Source organism: Chiloscyllium plagiosum, chromosome 9 (assembly GCF_004010195.1).
Source record: "Chiloscyllium plagiosum isolate BGI_BamShark_2017 chromosome 9, ASM401019v2, whole genome shotgun sequence".
In the NCBI taxonomy this organism is placed as follows: domain Eukaryota; kingdom Metazoa; phylum Chordata; class Chondrichthyes; order Orectolobiformes; family Hemiscylliidae; genus Chiloscyllium; species Chiloscyllium plagiosum.
The window spans coordinates 24,233,588-24,252,262 of NC_057718.1; the positions used below are offsets into that span (position 1 = coordinate 24,233,588).

The 18,675-nt window shown below is 38.7% G+C and overlaps 1 protein-coding gene across 1 annotated transcript in view; it reads left to right on the top strand.

Annotated features, from left to right (window-relative positions):
* Window positions 1-18,675, top strand: part of fmn2b (formin 2b) — a 463,563-nt gene that overhangs the window by 273,975 nt on the left and 170,913 nt on the right. Inside the window, exons 15-16 of the mRNA XM_043696758.1 lie at window positions 8,079-8,138; window positions 8,313-8,433. Of these exons, the coding sequence (XP_043552693.1) occupies window positions 8,079-8,138; window positions 8,313-8,433 (181 nt within the window). The remainder of the gene's footprint in view (window positions 1-8,078; window positions 8,139-8,312; window positions 8,434-18,675) is intronic.

Here is an 18,675-nt window from a genome sequence, read left to right on the forward strand (position 1 = left end):
TTACAACAAGCTCAATAATATATGTAAAGCGAGTTTCTTTTTGGAGTACAAGTTACACGTGATTGAGTGGATACCAGCAGTTTAAGCACTGGTCAGTATTATCTCTGGCAAGTTGCAAATGGTCATCTTAAGTTTTAGTTTTCTTCAGATTTAATTGATCCATTTAAAAAAATGAGTGATATTTCTTGGTCTGGATGTAAACAAGATTAATATTTCATTCAGACATAATTTAAAATAAATAATTTAGCTTAAAAGAGTCTGATCAGAAATAGCAACTGACATTGCGAAGAAAGGGAGAATTGTGAATAATTTCCCTGCAGTGAATAAAGGTGATGACAAACTGGGATGTGGGTTAGAGAGGTTGCTGAGTTTATTCGTGAAGGAAGTAGCACATCAATCAAAAATAGTCTATTAAAGAGATTAAGATGAGTTCATTTCCTTCAGTAACACAGTACAGCTTTGATTTGTTTCCAGTTACTGAACCTGTGCAGTACAAATATAATTTTTGGTTCTTTTTAATATGTGCTGAATCACTTTACGGCAAATTGGCCCAGAGCGATTTGAATGTGTAGAAGTGTGTTTTGAGTCATTAGAAATGATGTGAATTTCTTACCAGCGCCAAAATGACTGACTTGCGATGTCTTGCTGCCAATCTTCCTTTAAAATACCAGTTACTGAAATTACTGGTTAATTTACACAGTACCAAAAATGTAATAAGAAAATAATTTTCAGACCTGGCAGATTCCAATCGACCACTTCCAATTGGCACATTGCCGTTAATCTTCAAAGTTACTGATGATTAGTCACCACCTAAAAATTAACTGTGAAATAAATCTTACAACTGCTGGCTCCTAACCTGTCATCAAAATTGATATGCAACTTCAATCAGCATAGGATAGGCTTGATGGGCGTGTTGGTCATTTCCTGCTGGTTATCTTTCTTGTAATTTCAGTAGGAGTAAACCTAAGGTTGTTACTGGATCCGAAGAAGAGTCCAATCAGTTGAAGGGTTTACTGTGGCTCTCTGTCCATAGATGCTGTGTTTCAGTGGTGTTGTTTATTATTATCAGGTTAATCACTCATCTGCATGTGAACCTTCAGTTCAAAACTTAACCAAATATATAGCCAACTTGTGTACAATTTATTACATTGTATGAAAAAAATATATATTTGCATTTCTTATTTTTGCCTTCGGTTTATCAGCAGAAGTTTCAACTGCCCATATATGGTCGTCTCAGTATAAAAATCTGGTTACAGCTGGAAATAGAAGCATCTTATTGAAGTTTTTTATGTTGCATTGATCAGGACAATTCACAAGAAATGCCACAGTAAAGGGACAACAATGTTCATCCTGTATTAGAGAAGTGGAGCCTGATTGGTAGCAGTGTTGCCATGCGAATCTACCAGTTAATGACTTCACTCATGTGCACGATACGATGAGCCTGACGCTCAATCGTAAATTGGTTGTCAGTTCGCACACTCAGACGTGCGTGGCAAGTGTGGTCCAATTGCAAATCATATCTAATGTTAGATGCTGTTGAGTTTTGAAAGTGTCAGCTACTTGCATAGGGTCAGGACCTTGTTGCAAACAGTCAAACTGACTTGCAGTGTGATATCAGCCATCCTCTTTTGAGTGTATGACCTACATACCTAACATTACACTGGCACTGAAATTCAAATAGCATCTTCCTTATCTGTGATAAACAGGAATGGTTTATTTTTGGCAGGATCATACCATTGTAAATGAAAATGTTGTTTTCTCTTAGATTTCGCATTTCTTGCAAATTGTCCTAATGAAAGCAAGACCAAAAGCTTTGACAAAATTAGTCCCCTTTTTTTTTCAGCAGTATACAACTTCTGTACCACTAAATGACTTTTTAAAATCAGGTTTTAGCAAAAGCAAAATATTGCAGATGTTGGAAATCTGGAGAGAAAAATCAATGCTGGAAATTGTCAGCTGTTCTGGCAGCATTTGTGAAGAGAGAAAAAGTTAATGTTGCAAGTCAAACATGACCTTCAGAAAGAAAGTAGAAATGCAATGGGTTTCTTTTGATCCCATAGGATCTCTATCTCTGATTATGTTTTTTTTTGTCCTGTATCCGTCTGAATCTTGGGGTAAAAACAATGACTGCAGATGCTGGAAACCAGATTCTGGATCAGTGGTGCTGGAAGAGCGCAGCAATTCAGGCAGCATCCAACGAGCAGCGAAATCGACGTTTCGGGCAAAAGCCCTTCCTTAGGAATAAAGGCAGAGAGTCTGGATCAGCTTCAGGCTCTCTGCCTTTATTCCTGATGAAGGGCTTTTGCCCGAAACGTCGATTTCGCTGCTCGTTGGATGCAGCCTGAATTGCTGTGCTCTTCCAGCACCACTGATCCAGAATCCGTCTGAATCTTGTTCATGATCTTGCTTATAGACCAAGCTGTTCTTTATTCTTCCATTCAGACTTTCACTGGACAAATGCTTGGTGTTCTCGCCACAGCCATTAACACTCCTTTCGTCTTTTGTTCCATGACATCTTTGTAATTTAATCCCTCCTGTCTTGTACCCAACCAAAAACCTTCACTTTTGTTCTTCCTCCTCTTCCACCCTTGCCCTCACTTTTCAACAGCATTAAAATACATTGCGTTCCTTTCTTCTGACAGTTCTGAATGAGAGCCATCACGACTCATTTGTCATGCTTCTCTCTGCACAGCTGCTGCCAAACCTGCTGGCTATTTCCAAAGTTTTATTTATTCTGTAAAAGTCTGGTTGCCTACTTTTGATGGCTTTAAACTTGCTCCTGGCCTCTACATTGTGCTGTTGAACCTTATGAACTGAGAACCAGTTCAGTTCTTTGAGTTTGTTATCATAGCTTAAAACATGAGCCTTGAAATTAATTTTGAACTAATGATTTTGTTTTCTTTAAGCAGTGAATTCCAATGGCTAATGAGGGAATAGAGGAGTTAATAATCCTTGACAGTGTGGGAGCTGAATTAGTGAATAGTTGGGATGACAACATCACTGAAGCACTACTGGGTTAATGACTCTCAATATTGATCATTTCCCTCCTGCGCGCCATCAGTAATCTCTCTTTGCCAGTCATACCGTGAACATACAGTGAGCAAGTAGTTAGAAATGTACAGAAAGAAAATCATGAATCACAGCTTCTTGCAACTTCAACAGCATGCTAGCAATTAATATCCTATTCCAGGAGATAGCAGCCTTCTGTTTATTGAAAAATATTTTTAAAAATTTGCCTGAAATGAAAGTTGAAAGCTAACAGAGTTGGTGATAATATTAATGTTTTGGCATTGAGAGACCATTGTCTGTAGGCTAATAGGAATCGGGCAATAAACAAAAATGGATTAGTGGTGCTGGAAGAGCACAGCAGTTCAGGCAGCATCCAAGGAGCTTCGAAATTGACGTTTCGGGCAAAAGTCCTTGGATGCTGCCTGAACTGCTGTGCTCTTCCAGCACCACTAATCCAGAATCTGGTTTCCAGCATCTGCAGTCATTGTTTTTACCTAATAAACAAAAATGGCTCATCAAATTAGTGTTGTGCCGTAGGTACCAGTTCTAGAGTGTCAAATACTTGCAGTTTATATAAATTGATAGATAAAGAGATATAAAGGATGGTTTCTCCATTTTTTGACAAAATAAAGATAGGGAAGAAAATAAGTAAATAGGGCACAATAAGTTACAAAGGATATATTAAGTGGCTGAATGGAGCACACAGTAAGTTTGGGGAGGGAGTTGGTTGGGAGTAATGTGACATTGTCCATTTTGACAGGAAATAAGAGAAGCACATTTTCTAAATGGTGATACATTGCAGAGCTCTGAAATGTAAAGGGACCTGGGTGCCCTAGTTTGGGTATGTGACTGTTTGAAAAGAACAGGCAGGAAAGAGAGTGAGTGTGGTGGAGTATCTTTGTTAGTACAGAATGGAATAAGTAGGATAAGAAATGATCTAAGATTACATGATGGATGGAGGTCATTTTTTAAAGAAAAGGAAAAACTCACTTGTCAGACAGTCGACCAACCGAAATACTTTGCTTCAATCTTCATTGAAGACTGTGTGGAGTTGGCACATTCTCACTGTGTGTGTGGGTTTCCTGCTAATTCTCTGGTTTTCTCCCACAGTCCAAAGATGTGCAGGTAAAGTGGATTAGCAAAACTAAATTACCCATAATGTGTAGGCTAGGTGGGGTTAGCCATGGAAAATGCAGGGTTACAGGGATGGGGTACACGGGTGGGTCTGAGTGGGATGCTCCTCAGAAGATTGGTGTGGACTCAATGAACCAAATGTCCTGCTTCAACACCATAGAAATTCTATGATTCATGGTGGTGAACATGAATAGCAATCTAAGAATACTATGTAATGAAGGTACTAGAGAGGGAAGACAGTAAAGTTAACTACCACTGGAGAAAATGTACAAGAAAAACTTCTGGGGCTAAGTCACCTGGATCTGATTAATTTTATCCTTGGATTTAAAGGTAGCAATTAGACGTGGTGATACATGGGTAATACTCTTTCAAGGATGTTATATTCTAGAAAAATCCCAAAACTGTCAATGAAAGAGTAAAAGACAGTGATAATAATGACAGAGTCCATTCTATAATCAGGTATTTAGAAATATATAATCTACTCACATAGATTTAACATGGCTTCATGACAGTGATAATGCCTGACAAATTTGAGTTCTTTAAGAATGAAACAAGCAAGATGGATACAGGAAATTCGGTCTAAGTAATATATTTAGATTTCCAAAAGGTGTTTGATAAGGTCCTGCACATAAGGAGACTTGTACTACTCCCAGCATTATAGGCTGTTGTCATATGCAGTATGTAATTGTGGATAGAGGTTTGCTTAATTAAAAGAAGAATGACAGGGATCAAATGGAGCATTTTCAGGATGGCAACTTGTAACTAGTGGAGTGCCAAAGGATGAGTACTGGGTGTCACATCTCTTTACAATATATATTAATGACGTGGATGATGGAAGTAAATATGCCATCACACAGTCTGCAGAACGAAAGAGCAAGGTTGACTGAGTGTGAGGTAGCTTGACAAATGGAATATAATGTGGACAAATGAGAAGTAATGGACTTCGCAGGAAGAATAAAATGCTGAAGAATATTTAAATAAGAAAATACTCCAGAAAACTGCAGCACAGAGGGATTGGGGAGTCCTCATTAATAAATCACAAAAAGCTAGCATCCAATTTCAGAAGGTTATCCAGAAGAAAGATGTAATGTTTTATTTCAAAGGGAATGGAGTATAACAATACAGAGGTCTTGCAAAATTTCTGGAATACTATGAATAGTTTAGTTTCCCTTATCTAAAGAAAGAGATACAGGCATTGGACGGAAACCAAAGAAGATTCACAAGATTGAATGTGGAAATGAAAGGCTCCTCTTACCTGGAAAGATTGAGAAGTTTGGGCTTGTACTCATTAAAATATCTCACATTTTTAGGGGGCTGTACAGAGTGGTTGCTAAGGGAGTTACAAGTTTCTTGTAGGAGAGTCGGGAATCAGCAGATTCAATCCCTGAGTAAGGTATCACCCATTTAATCCACGGGGATAAAGAAGAATTTCTGCTCCTGAGGATAGTATGTTTGTGGAATTCTTTATTGCACAGGGCTGCTAAGGCCAGTCACTAAATATATTCAAGGCTGAGATAGACAGATTTTTAATCAAGAAGTGAATCGAAGGTTATTGAGACAAGGCAGGGAAATTGAAGTTGAAGGTTATTAAATCTCATGATCTCAACAAATGGCAAAGCAGATACAATGGACCAATGACCTATTTCTACTCTTGCATCTTATGGTCTTGGCGTATGAAGTTGACAAGGTTTTTGTGCAGGTAAAACAAGTAGTTTGGAAAGCTAAGAATGTTACTATTTACAACAAGGAAAATTGAATACAAAGTGGGGAGATTACTCTTCCGTTACACAGAGCATTAATGATAACACATCTACATACTGCATTGCCTCTTTTTTTTTAAATCATTAAAATGTAAATGCATTATGAGCAGTTTAAAAGGCTTTAATAAACCATGACCTAGAATGAGGGTATTGTGTTGACTGATGAGGAAAGTTTGGATAAGCTCGGCTTGATCGTGATGGAGTTTAGAAGTGTGCAAAGTAGATTAATTGAAACATTTTAAGTTCCTGGAGACCCTTGATGGGGTGAATATGGAAAAGATGTTTGTTTTTCTTATGGGAGAATATAGAACTAGGATCACTGTTTAAAAATAAGAGGTCACCTAATGAAAACCGAGATCAGGAGAGTATTTTTTCTTGGGGGTTGTCAGTCTTTAGAAGTCTCTTCTTCAAAAGGTAGCTGAAGCAGAGTTTTTGAATATCTTTATAGCGGAGACAGATTGTTGATGTGCAATGGGTGAAAGGTTATTGAGTGTGTGTGGGAATGTGGAGTAATCATTTCACCCGTAGTCTCATTGGGGAATAGAGCTAGCTCAGTTTGAGTGACCTACTCTTGCTCTTAACGCATATGTTCAATAATTACCCCGACAACCTTGACTTTGCATAACCTTTTTGGGTTTTTTTGCATAATAATAGAAAAGATTGGGAACCCACATAAAATGCTCAACATTTGTGGCATCCACTGCCTATCCAGATGACTTGCTTCCATTTATTTGGCCATGGATTTATACCTTACTGTGAAATCACTGAGGTTACTCTCAGCTAAGTAATTCAGAATGCCCAATTGCCTTGCACCGATGGTACATCAGCCTTTGATCCAAATAGATAAGTTTAAAATTAACTGTGTATATGGAGTTAAACCTTCCTTAAAGTTTGAATTATTTTGATGCTGGAAGCAAATGATGCTGGTGGGCTATTGAATGAGACAACATCTCTTTGTCCTGTAACAAATCTGGTACTTGATCAACGAGGATAGTTGGAGTAATGCTAATACAGGCCATTCTACCAGATTTTAAATGGGACTTAGAGTGATGGAAGCTATGGTCGTGAACACTTGTAGATGGATTTGCTTAAAATAAGTAGTCTGTTAAATGTGCATTGCTCCTAAAACGCAGAAATTCTTATTGATGATGTTACCCAGTATGGTCACGAAATGTCTGAAGACAAACCCTCAAGCTCAGCGAGCTAACTTAAAGACCTATCATAAACCTGAGCTACAAATCTTCTCAAAACTCGCTAACAGATTGTTCTTAATTTTGAATAAAACTAAGTTTAACTATTTGTACTGCTGAAGGGAATAAGTGGACTAACCTATTTGAATTAATTGTTTTTGTTTATGTAATACTAAGACTATTGCCCAAAATCTCTCAAGTTCACTTAAAATGATTGAATTGCATTGGAATTGAATTTGGATTCCAAAGAAAGATATCGGGTCCTTGTTAATCCTGATGACCATTAAATGTATTTTTGATCTATATGAAGATTTTTTTGAACAGGAGAGTAGCAAGAGCTGTGACTGTCAGGATTTTTGATTTTGCTATCGCAGTTAGCCACACAGCTGAGAATTACTGCCCCTTCACGAATAAAGTCTGCAATGCCGTCAGACTTGACAGAAATGATTGAAATCTCATTCTGATGACTCCATCCTACTCCCTAAAATCATGAGTGACAAAACATTATGAGCAGGTCTCTAACACTGTCAATTTTACTAGCAGCTTTAAAATCGATTCAGAGACCGACTGACTGACTTGACTGTCTTTTAATTGTTGTGTCCACTCTTGAAGGATTGCATTTTAGGCAAGCAAGCCAGTTATGAACTGTTTAATAAAGATAGTGGCTTCTCCAAGGTTAGCATGTGAATGGGGTCTACTGACTTGGTTGTTGAAGGTGATTGCATGTTGCATTTTAGAGTCTTGCTCTCACACTTGTGACAATGTTAGTGACAGCCTTGGCATCGTCTCAGATACCGTAAAGCCAATGTTTCTTGCTGGCATGGGCAATAGCATGAGTTCTACTGGGAAGGACTGAAATGAATGGGGGAGGAATGTTATAGGGTTTTGGGAGCTAACAGTTTACATGTCAACATGATAGTCATTGTGCTTTGTAATAAAGGTTCCTCTATATCACATTGTCTCAAACAATTTTTATCTCTTTCAGGATAACAGCATTAATCTCCTGTTCTATCTGGTTTCCTATTATTTGCGTAATTTTGACAAGGTATGTTTTTTAGTTACAGAATAATTGCTTGTTTTTGGTAACTTTTGAAGTAATTTTTATGGACAAAATAAATTATTTTAGATTTGCTAAAATAAGTTGGTATACATTAGTTACTAGATTGAGAAACGGAAATTATTTTCTTGCAGTTGATAAATTCCAAATGTCTCATCTCAGGATGCAGGTACAGAACAAAGTGTCTTCCCCATGCCAGAACCACAGGACTTGTTTCAAGCTTCCCAAATGAAATTTGAAGACTTTGAAAAGGACCTCCGTAAACAGAAAAAGGATTTGAAAGGTAAACCATTTTCTCTTTCGACTGATAGTCCATGAGCGGTGTACTTGTCATCTCACTGGATTACTATGACAGGAGCTAGAAACAGAAAGATTATCAAATCAATAAAATTGGTAGCTGCTACTTTGAATGATTTTATTGTCACGTGTATTTTGCAGTGAGAAAACAGTAAAATGAAGTGAAAAGCTTTTCCAATGTCACCACAATCTGGTACCAATTTGAATAATTTAAGAATAATCATTGCTGTACAGTTGGTCCGTGCTTCAGCTTAGCTCACGCACATATTGAATTCATATAAAAAGTAATAATGAAATAGATGCTGATTTTGTAATTAGTGTTATTTGCTCAACAAGTGGAGCACTCTTTGAATATTTTGATTCTTTTCGCTATCAATTTTCAATCTTCTCTCACAATACCTGTGTATTTACACCTGTATTAATAAGCAAGATCAACTGCGCAACATCAACGGAGATGGGCATTGTGTCCATAGTATTTGGAGGAACGGGCAGCCTCAGGGCATTTTGTATTGTACATATTGCTATCCCACAGTGAAATAACAAGGTGTATAATACAGATTAGATTACTTCAAATCAATGGTGGAATAGCTTTTCAGCAATATACTTTGTAATTTTCTTGTCTTTGGCCTTGCTTAAGTTTAGTTAATATTTAATAATAAATATTCTGACCGAGTACACCATTAATCATTGCTATACGTCTTGCCAGAATGTTTTAACAATCATGTCATTTGGCATTTGTCTCTTACAGGGCTAGATTATTAGTGTGACTGCATTATTGTAGTCAGGTAGAATAATTTTCAGCAATCATATGCTGGTTGAATAAGTGCTTAAGCAAAATTTGGATTTAACAACTCATTTTTTCAAATTTAATGTTGCAATTTTAGTTTTTATACAAGATATTCTTCAGTATATGGTGTCCATTAGCAAGGCCCTGTTAGCTCAGAGATTCTTATTATCTGGGTTTTGTGCAGGACTCAGTAATCGGCCTTCAATAAATGTGTTCAATAATTGAGCAAGTGAGCAGAAGCAATAACGTAGAGTGGTGGTATGGCATATTCAGCTTTCAGTACATTGCATGTCCTCAACAGCTCTACATAGGAGAGTAGGATTAATTAGTACTTCCAAAGACGTGGTGCAAGTATGATGGGCTGGATGGTCACCTCATGTGCTGTAAGATTGTATAACTTTTGAATGTATACTTTATTGGATGATGAAATAATGAATGTTAGCTTCACTGACCAAGAAGCTGAACCAAGCACAAAATCCTTGAAACATTTGCTGGAAATCTGAAATAAAAACAGACAGTATTAGAATTACCAAGCAGGTCAGGCAACAGAGTTAATTTTTCAGGGAAATAACCCATTTAGAAGAACTAGGAAAAGTAAGGTACTAAAGGGGTTTGAGCAAGAAGTGGGTGGAACGTCACCATCCTGGTTTGAGGTGACCCTGAAGGACTCTCCTTCTCAACCTCTTACCTTGCCTGAGGTCTGGTGGCCCTCAGGTTAAATCCCCACCAGTCATTTCTCTCTCTAATGGAAAGAGCAGCCCCTATGGTCTGGTAAGACCTTGGTGACACACGGGTGGAACACTGGAAAAGAAAGGCTTGTGATAGGGTGGAACACAGGAAAGAAAGAGTGTTTCACACAGACTTTCAGTAATTAACCATTTATTATTCTTTGAACAACCATGGTTGAAGTTATACAAAGGTTGTGTGCACTTCTTCCACTTCTTATTAATGAGTAGTTCTGTATAATAGGTTTCAAGTAGATAGAGTGTGATGATGCTGTCACTTTGTGGTTATTTTGTCCAGGTTGGTTTTTTTTTTCAATAGAGGTTGTAAGGCAGGGATACCAAACTGTCACTAAGAAAGTAAACAATTTGAGGCCTTTGGGTTTTTTTAAAAAGTTGGAACAATGGAAGTAAACTTGGTGTGGTCAGTTCTCTCAGACCAGGTTTTCTAGGTTTTTTTTTTGTTTTTGATTTTTAGGTTTAGTTTTAAGCAGAAGCTGTTTGGGGCTTCAATGAATGTCTCCCGACTGCTACTTTCTTTGAATCTTCTTTTGATGTTTTTATTTCCCCTCTTGGGTGGGAGAACTACATGTGAGAATCTGCCATTTGAATTTGCCATTTTGCCAAGGAGTGTGTTTATGGGACATTGCTACATTGAAACAGGTAATTAGTAATAGGTACTATATATATCTTAATCAGTTAGGTTTTCCCAATAGTTAGGTTATTCTAAATTCCTCTTTCTTTTGTTTGTATTTTAACTGTAATGTTTAAATAAATCGAGTTTTGCTTAACATCAAGTAGTTTAACCAGTTTAAAAGTTGCATCACATCTGGAATGCTCACTTCACATCTTCCTTCAAAATAAGAAAACACTAGGGTCCAGGCTACCTTAAATTATTTTGAGGGGTCTGGCCTGGTCTATAACAAGGACGAGGGGACAATGATAAGTCAGTCGATGATAAATTGATGAAGGAACAGTATTGAACCACTATGTACTTTAAATGAAGCTCCCAACAGCAACTGTTTCACCTCCACATGCCATGACTTCGTGAAAACCCAGCCTCGCTCTTCTTGGAGGCTGATGACCTGTAGTAACCAATCTGCTTTTGATCATCTACAACCATCGGTATCCATCCTTGACAAGCAGAGCAATTGATGGCTTTGTGCTCAAGCTCTATTCTACAGTGCATATCACAGCATTCATCAAGCGACTAGAATCAATTAAAACTGCAGCAAGGTGTTTTTAGATCTTTGAAGAGTCAACTTGGGATTCAAAAATTCATGCTCTTGTAACTTGTACACCTTTTGGTCCTCTCCCAGTTATACTCTTGGAATCCCTATTTTGAAATAAATTCCAATTTGCAAGTAATAAACTAAAACCTTCCAAAGATTTGCTAGTTTAAAGCAGTCCAGTGCATAGTGTTCAAATTCGAGTTCTCAATTTTGAGACATGAATGCTACATATTCCCTAAGATTTGTTTCAAGGTGACGTTCTGATTGGTCAAAGCTTACCGTCAGAAAAATGACATCCGAGAGAGACAGTTTATTCTCAGTACAAATTGAACAGAGAAATGCGAAAACATGCATCCATGTTAACTTAAGTCATATTTAGCAGTAACTGCCTGCCTTGTGAAGAATACCGGAAGACTAGATTGTAATAAGCTAACGATTAAGCTATACTTACACCCAGATATTTGAAATTTATCTCTACCTTCTTTTGTAATGATTGCAATTCAGTTAGGGACATGCTAATTTGTAGTTTCTATTCCCATTTGTAATCTGGCTAAAAGGTAGGATTCAGGGTATAGCTGATTTTGCTAGCTACTTTTAAGTACCTTTGAATGACCTGGGTCCCAGCCTAGTGTCAGGAAATGACACAATTTTAATTAGTACACTCAGATCCAGACTTGGCACTTCAACTGTTCTTCAACCCAATTGACTGACATGCTGGAAAGAGCAAAGGCTCGTGGATATTTAGGAGTGTGTAACAATGTTAAGTATAAGGTTGATGGAATGCTTACCTTTCTGCACAGCTGGAGCAAAAAGGCACTCTGGTTAGCCAACATCTGGACTAGTCCTGCACACCACAACTTGGAAGGGGCACAACACAGATTCACGAGGAAGTCACAAGTAACTCCATGGGTTTGATTAAGGCAAGATTTCAAAACTGGTATCATATCCCCTGAGACAGAGAAAGCCAAGAACCAGTTAGATTGATTGATTGTTTTAAACTTTGAAAGGAATGAATAGGTTTGATACTGAAAAGTTTTTTTTTTCTGACTGGCTGCTGATGTTTACAAAGAGGAGGTACAAACTCAAAATCCGAACTAGACCATTCAGGAGGCATGCTCAAAGCCACTCAATTCAATAATTTTAACTGTAAGCTGGATAGATTTTTACCAGACAAGGGTGTCAAAGAATATGACAAAAAGCAGCTGGATGAAGTGAAACTACACATTAGTCATCATCCTTTAGAATGGCAGCCAAAGTTCAAGGGGTTGCGTCCTCCTTTCTGATGTTTCCCTGCTTTACACAAGTCCTAGTTGCCCCTATAGAAGATGTTGCTCTATTTCACTCATCTACATGGAGCAATTTGCATTAAGTTAACAGAATAAGATCAAGTCCAACAATGGGTGCTCTGTATTTGCCAGCTACTGTAAATTCTACCTAAAGATATTAATTTAAAATCATACTGCATAATGAGATTCTGCAAATCATCATCACCATCAGAAGAATGCACCTGAAATGTAGCTGAATCATGATTTATTTTTTAACCAAATGTAGACTTCTAGTACAGTTCTTGAATTTAATTCCTGACAGTGTGCATGCTTCACATTTGTTTTCTTCATGAAATGAATAATTCATTCTTGATGTCTACTTGCCCTTGTAAAGGTAATAATTACAGGTCTAATGAGAGCTGTAGCATGGTTACCTGCAGTGTGTTATACCAGAACATAATACTGCTTAAATTATGTCGTGTTTTGATCTCCTTCCTATAAAATACTGTGCTCTCATAGTCCTGCTGTATTGTGCTTTCAACTCTGTTCTTCCATCGTTGACCAGCCTACTGCTTGGCAGGGTACAGTTTTCTCTTCATTTTACTATTTGCTTCAGTTTTTGTGCATTATCCTTTTTCAGCTGCTTTTACCCTAGGTCTAAGCTAGAAAATTCGTCCCTAAATCACGTTTGCCTCTTCCTGTCCTGTCCCGTCCCGTCCCGTCCGTCTCTCACACTTGCTTTATGATGTTCTTTAAAACCTACTGTTTTCTGGATAAAGTTTTGGTCTTAATATCTCTTTATGTGGCTTAATGTACAGTTTTCCTCTTGTCCTCTGTTCTGTGAATGCTTTGGTATATTCTACTGCATTAGAGGTGCTATAATTCTAAAATGTTTAAGTTGAGTATCGAGGGAAGAATTGAATCCAGGTCAACAAAATCTCTTTTGCCTACTCAATTACGGTTGATTGCTAGCTAATGTAGGGTCATTGATAGTTATTCTTGTGATACCCGTGGTTCAGATTGTTGCTTTCTGTTTCAGTTATTGCAGTATACGTTTGCTTTCAATTCAAATGAAGGAAGGTGTTTGAAGAAAGATGCGGATGTTTAAGGTCCCCTCCCTTTGAGAACTTAGGCCATTTTAATCAACTTCAATTTGACAAATCTTGTCTTTTTAAACGGGATTAGTTCTCCCACTTGTTTTGCTTCTAATAATTTTGGTAGACTCCACTCACCATTCATTTGCAGACTCAGACATGCTTCTTAGGATGGAGTCAAATTGTGGCACGCTGCACGCATTTATATAATAACAAAGAAATTACCATCACAGAAAGGGATATAGCTGTGCTTTAATCCCCCATGCTTAAGTTTATCCAGCCTGATATATAACAGACTGAGGACCTGCTATTGCATGACGCTGTACCACATCTCTGCGATTGATTTGATTTGTTTTGAGAAAGTACAGCTTTAAGATAAAGTTCCAATCACACAATGATTAGCGTAACTGTAATTTAACAGTTCTGAGCTCAACACATTGATAAACCTGGTATCTGAAATGAGACAATGCAACGTAAAGCAGATTTGTCACTCTACTTTAAAAGTTATTGAAACTCATTGTGAATGGGTTTGAGGTGTTTAGGTGTGTGATCAGCAAAAAGTATACACTCATAAGACAAGTTTTTTCCCAGGGTGAAGGATTCAATAATGAGAGGTCGTGCTTTCAAGGTGAGAGATGGAAAGTTTAAGGGGGATGCACACAGCAAGTACTTCACACAGAGGGTGGTGGGTGTTTGGAATGCATTGCCAGCAGAGGAGGTCGAGGCAGGCATGGTAGATTCATTTAAGATGCGTCTGGACAGATGCATGAGTAGGTTGGGAGAAGAGAGATACAGATGCTTAGGAATTGACCGACAAGTTTAGACAGTACATTTGGATCGGCTCAGGCTGGGAGGGCCGAAGGGCCTGTTCCTGGGCTGTAAATTTTCTTTGTTCGTTGTTCTTTTATGTTGCAAAAACATGAAGACAGTTGAAAAACATTCCTGCCTTTTGTCTGCTTAGACCATGTTTACTCCAATGCAAGTCCCCAGGTTTACATTTTTTAACCACTTGAAAACTTCACTTCCTTCAAAATATTCCCTATAACCTTTTTTTTAATTTGTACTGAGTGCTGACTGTACATTAGCCCATTGCCATTACAACCTCCATCTCTCCAGTCTTCCAAGAACATTGTGTTCCTCCAGCTCTGACTACTTGTACCTCTCCAATTCCTTTTGCCCTACCCGTGGTTAACCACTAGGCTCTGAGCTCTTGAATTCCTGAAATGAATTCTGTTGATTCTGCTCCCCCACTCCTAGTTTTAAGACCCATCTTAAAACAATGCTAAAGTTTTCATAATCTCTCTTAATATCTCCTCTTTCAACTTGGTGTCAGGTTTTATTTGATTATGTGACCTTTCCACATCTAATGTGTCAAGCCCCCGAACTATCTTTTATGTTTCAGTAAGTTGCCTCTTTTCATTTGAACTCCAGTGAGTACAGGACCAACCGACTCCATCTCTCCTCACACGTTAAGTCCCTCCATACCTGAGATCAGGCAAGTGAATCTTCACTGGAATGTGTCCAATCCCAGTGTGTGTTCCCTTAGATAAACTGCCCAAAACTGTTCACAGTATTCCAGCAGTGGTCTGACTAGGCCCTGTATGGTTCTAGCAAGACTTCTATTTTTATACTTTGGCCTATATTTCAAAAGGAACAATGTATACAAGGCTGTGGACCAAGTACTGAGAAATAGGATTGGAATAGCTAGGTGGTTTATTTTTTGATGAAAGGCTGATGCCTAAAGTGTTGATCTTTGGATGCTGCCTGACCTGCTGTGCTTTTCTAGTGCCACTCTTTTCGACTCTGATCTCCATCATGTGCGGTCCTCACTTTCTCCTGGTTATTTTTGTCTAGTAGAGACTTGATGAACTGAAGGGCTTTTTTCTGTGCAGTAGGTAGCCGTGACTCGAACATTTCATTTGCCTTTTCTATTACCTGCTGAACTTGTACACAAGCTTTTTGAGATTTATGCATGAGTACTCCCAAATCACACTGTTGTAGCTTTCTGCAGTCTTTAGCCATTTAATGTTCAACTCCTCTATTCTTCTAGCCAAAGTGCATAGCCTCACATTTTCACACATTATATTCCATCAAGCCAAATATTTGCCCACTCGCTTAACCTGCTTACATTCCTTTGTAGACTCTGTGTCATCCTCACCACCTGCCTTCCCACCTATTTTTGTATCAACTGCAAACTTGGTTACAGTGCATTCACTTGTCTCATGCAAGGCATCATTGTATATTGTAAGTAATTGACTCCGCTGGTTACTGGTTGCCATCCTGAAAATGCCCCGCTCGTACCAACTCTCAGTGCAATATTTATAACCTGTGTTTGTATTAATTCAACTTGCTGTAGATTTTTGTAAACAAAGGCAAGTTCTGTATTCAAACCAGTCACCTTTAAATTTTTTTTATAATTTGTTGATTCGAATGTGAAGTAAGCATTTATTATTAAGCTTGCAGAATTATTTGTTTAAAAAAAGTTCAAGAAAATCTTCATACAAAGAAGTTGATTGACTGTATTGATCTAAGGTTATGCAACCCTGTTCATCATTTAGACAAATCACTGCAAACTAAGCAAATAGACGGGAAAGCTTGACTTGCTGGCTGTCGCCTTCTCTCCATGTTTAGTAAACGTCTGTGGCTAAATGCAGTTTGTTCAGACTAACGACACACTTTGGATAGGAATTTAGTCTGGGAAACTGAGGACTCCCAGCAGGTAGCTGCATATGGGCTATATTGAGACTGAGTGAAATGTTTGTGCTGACGTCACTGTGACAAAGTGGGCTTGTTTGATCCAGTTTTCACCAAAGAACTCATCTGATACTGCTCAGATTTATATCCTGCTGTTTTTATTAAATTTATGACCGCGACACAAACAGCCCGGAAATAATGTCACCGTGGGAGAACAATCGTTTTATTTTTGAAAACTGGAAATTGAATTTAAAAATAACTCGCCAAATTTTATTGTTTTTCTAAGGTATCAAAATCTGTGTGGCTCTGCAACTCTGCAGTGTAAAAGTAACAGATTTGCTACCAGTGTCAACTTGTACCTGATGAACAGTGGGCACTCGAGCTTCTTGGATGACACTTCCACTTCTCTTCGTCCATGTCCCCCATCTCCCAACCTAACCAAGCTAACCTTTTGGAAAATGATTCCGTCTCTGCTGAAACTTCTTCAGTCAAACAGAAGCAAAATGCTGTGGATACTGGAGAACTGAAATAAAAACAGAAAATGCTAGAAGAACTCAGCAGGTCTGCCTAACATCTGTGGAGAGAGAAAAAAGGTTAATTTTTTTTTTCAGTCCAAGCTGACTCTTCTTTGAAAGCAAGAGAGGAATCGTACTGGAGTTAACATTTTAACTCCATTGTTCTCTCCACAGATATTGCCAAACACGCTTGGTATCTCCAGTACTTTGTTTTTATCTCTTTGATCAGTCTGCCTTGGGCGAGAAATGAGAGTTGAATCTGTGAATCACTATTTTACGGCACCATGTATCAATACTGTTTAATAGGAAATACTCAAGTCATCCTGAAGCTCACCTCGAAGCATGTCGTGATTGACATTGATAACTGAGAGGAGGTTGTTATCAGCCTTTCAATGTGATGACTGTTTGTCCATTGAGCTCAATCATGCTTTCACTCACAATGTCTTCCTTCTCAGAACAGAGCAGCAACAGGGAAAGGGGGAGGAGGGGGGAATAAAAAAGCATATCCTGTACTCCAAATCCCAATATCCCTTGGAACATCCTACTCCATATGCCTGGAGGTCTACAGGTCAAAACTTGATCTGTTCAATTACATAAAGGCTTGCCAGCAATTCACCACCCAGGTTAGCTGTCATCCTGGAACCAGTGATGAATAATGCTACTATTGCTAACGTTAAACAGCCTTCAACTTTTAAACGTACTTTTTTTAGCTTATGAATTGTAAATCTTTGAATTTAAAACATAATAAGAACATAAGAACTAGGAGCAGGCACAGGAGTAGACCATCTGGCCCTTCGAGCCTGCTCCACCGTTCAATAAGATCATGGCTGATCTTTTCATGGCCTCAGCTCCACCTACCCGCATTCTCACCATACCCTTTACCTTCCTTTATTTTTCAAAAAAATCTCTACCGTAGCTTTAAAAGCATTTACTGAAGTTGGCAACTACTTCCCTGGGCAAGCAATTTATAGATTAACAACCCTCTGTGTGAAGAAATTCCTTTTCAATTCAGTCCTAAATTTGCTCCCCTTTATTTTGAGGCTATGTCCTCGTGTCCTAGTTTTGCCTGCCAGTGGAAACATCCTCATTACTTCTATCTTATCTATTCCATTCATAATTTTATATGTTTCTATAAGATCCCCCTCATTCTTCTGAATTTGAATGAATATGATCCCAGTCTACTCAGTCTCTCCTCATAGGCCAACCCCCTCAACTCCGAATCAACCTAGTTGAACCTCCTTTGCACCCCCTGCATTTCCGGTACGTCCTTTCTCCAGTAAGGAAAGCAAAATTGCACAGGGTACTCCAGGTATGGCCTCACCGGCACCTTGTACAGCTGCAACATTACCTCTCTGCTTTTAAACTCAATCCCTTTAGCAATGAAGGACAAAATCCCATTTGCCGCCTTAATTACCTGTTGTACCTGCAGACCAACCTCTGTAATTCATGCACAAAGACACCCAGGTCCCTCTGTACAGCAGCATGCTGCAACTTTTTACCATTTCAGGTAATAATTGAGTCCAGTTGCCAAAGTGTGGTGTGGAAAAGCACAGCAGGTCTGGCAGCAACCAAGGAGCAGGAGAGTTGACGTTTCAGGCTTAAGCCCTTCATCAGGAATGTTGGAGGAGGGGGTTGATAGATAAATATGGGGTGGGGCTGCGTCTAGGGGTCAAGGTAGCTGGGAAGGTGATAGGTGGATACAGGTGGGGTAGTAATACGTTGGTGGGAAGAAGATGGACAAATGGGACAGGTCAAGAGGACAGTTCCGAGTTGGAGTTGTAGATCTGGGATGAGGTGGGGGTGGGGGGATTTGGACGCCACCATTAGAGAGAGATACTGCCAACTCATGGAGTATTTCAGGGAATGTCTCTGGGATGCAAGTACCAACCAACCCCACTGCCCTGTGGCTGACCACTTCA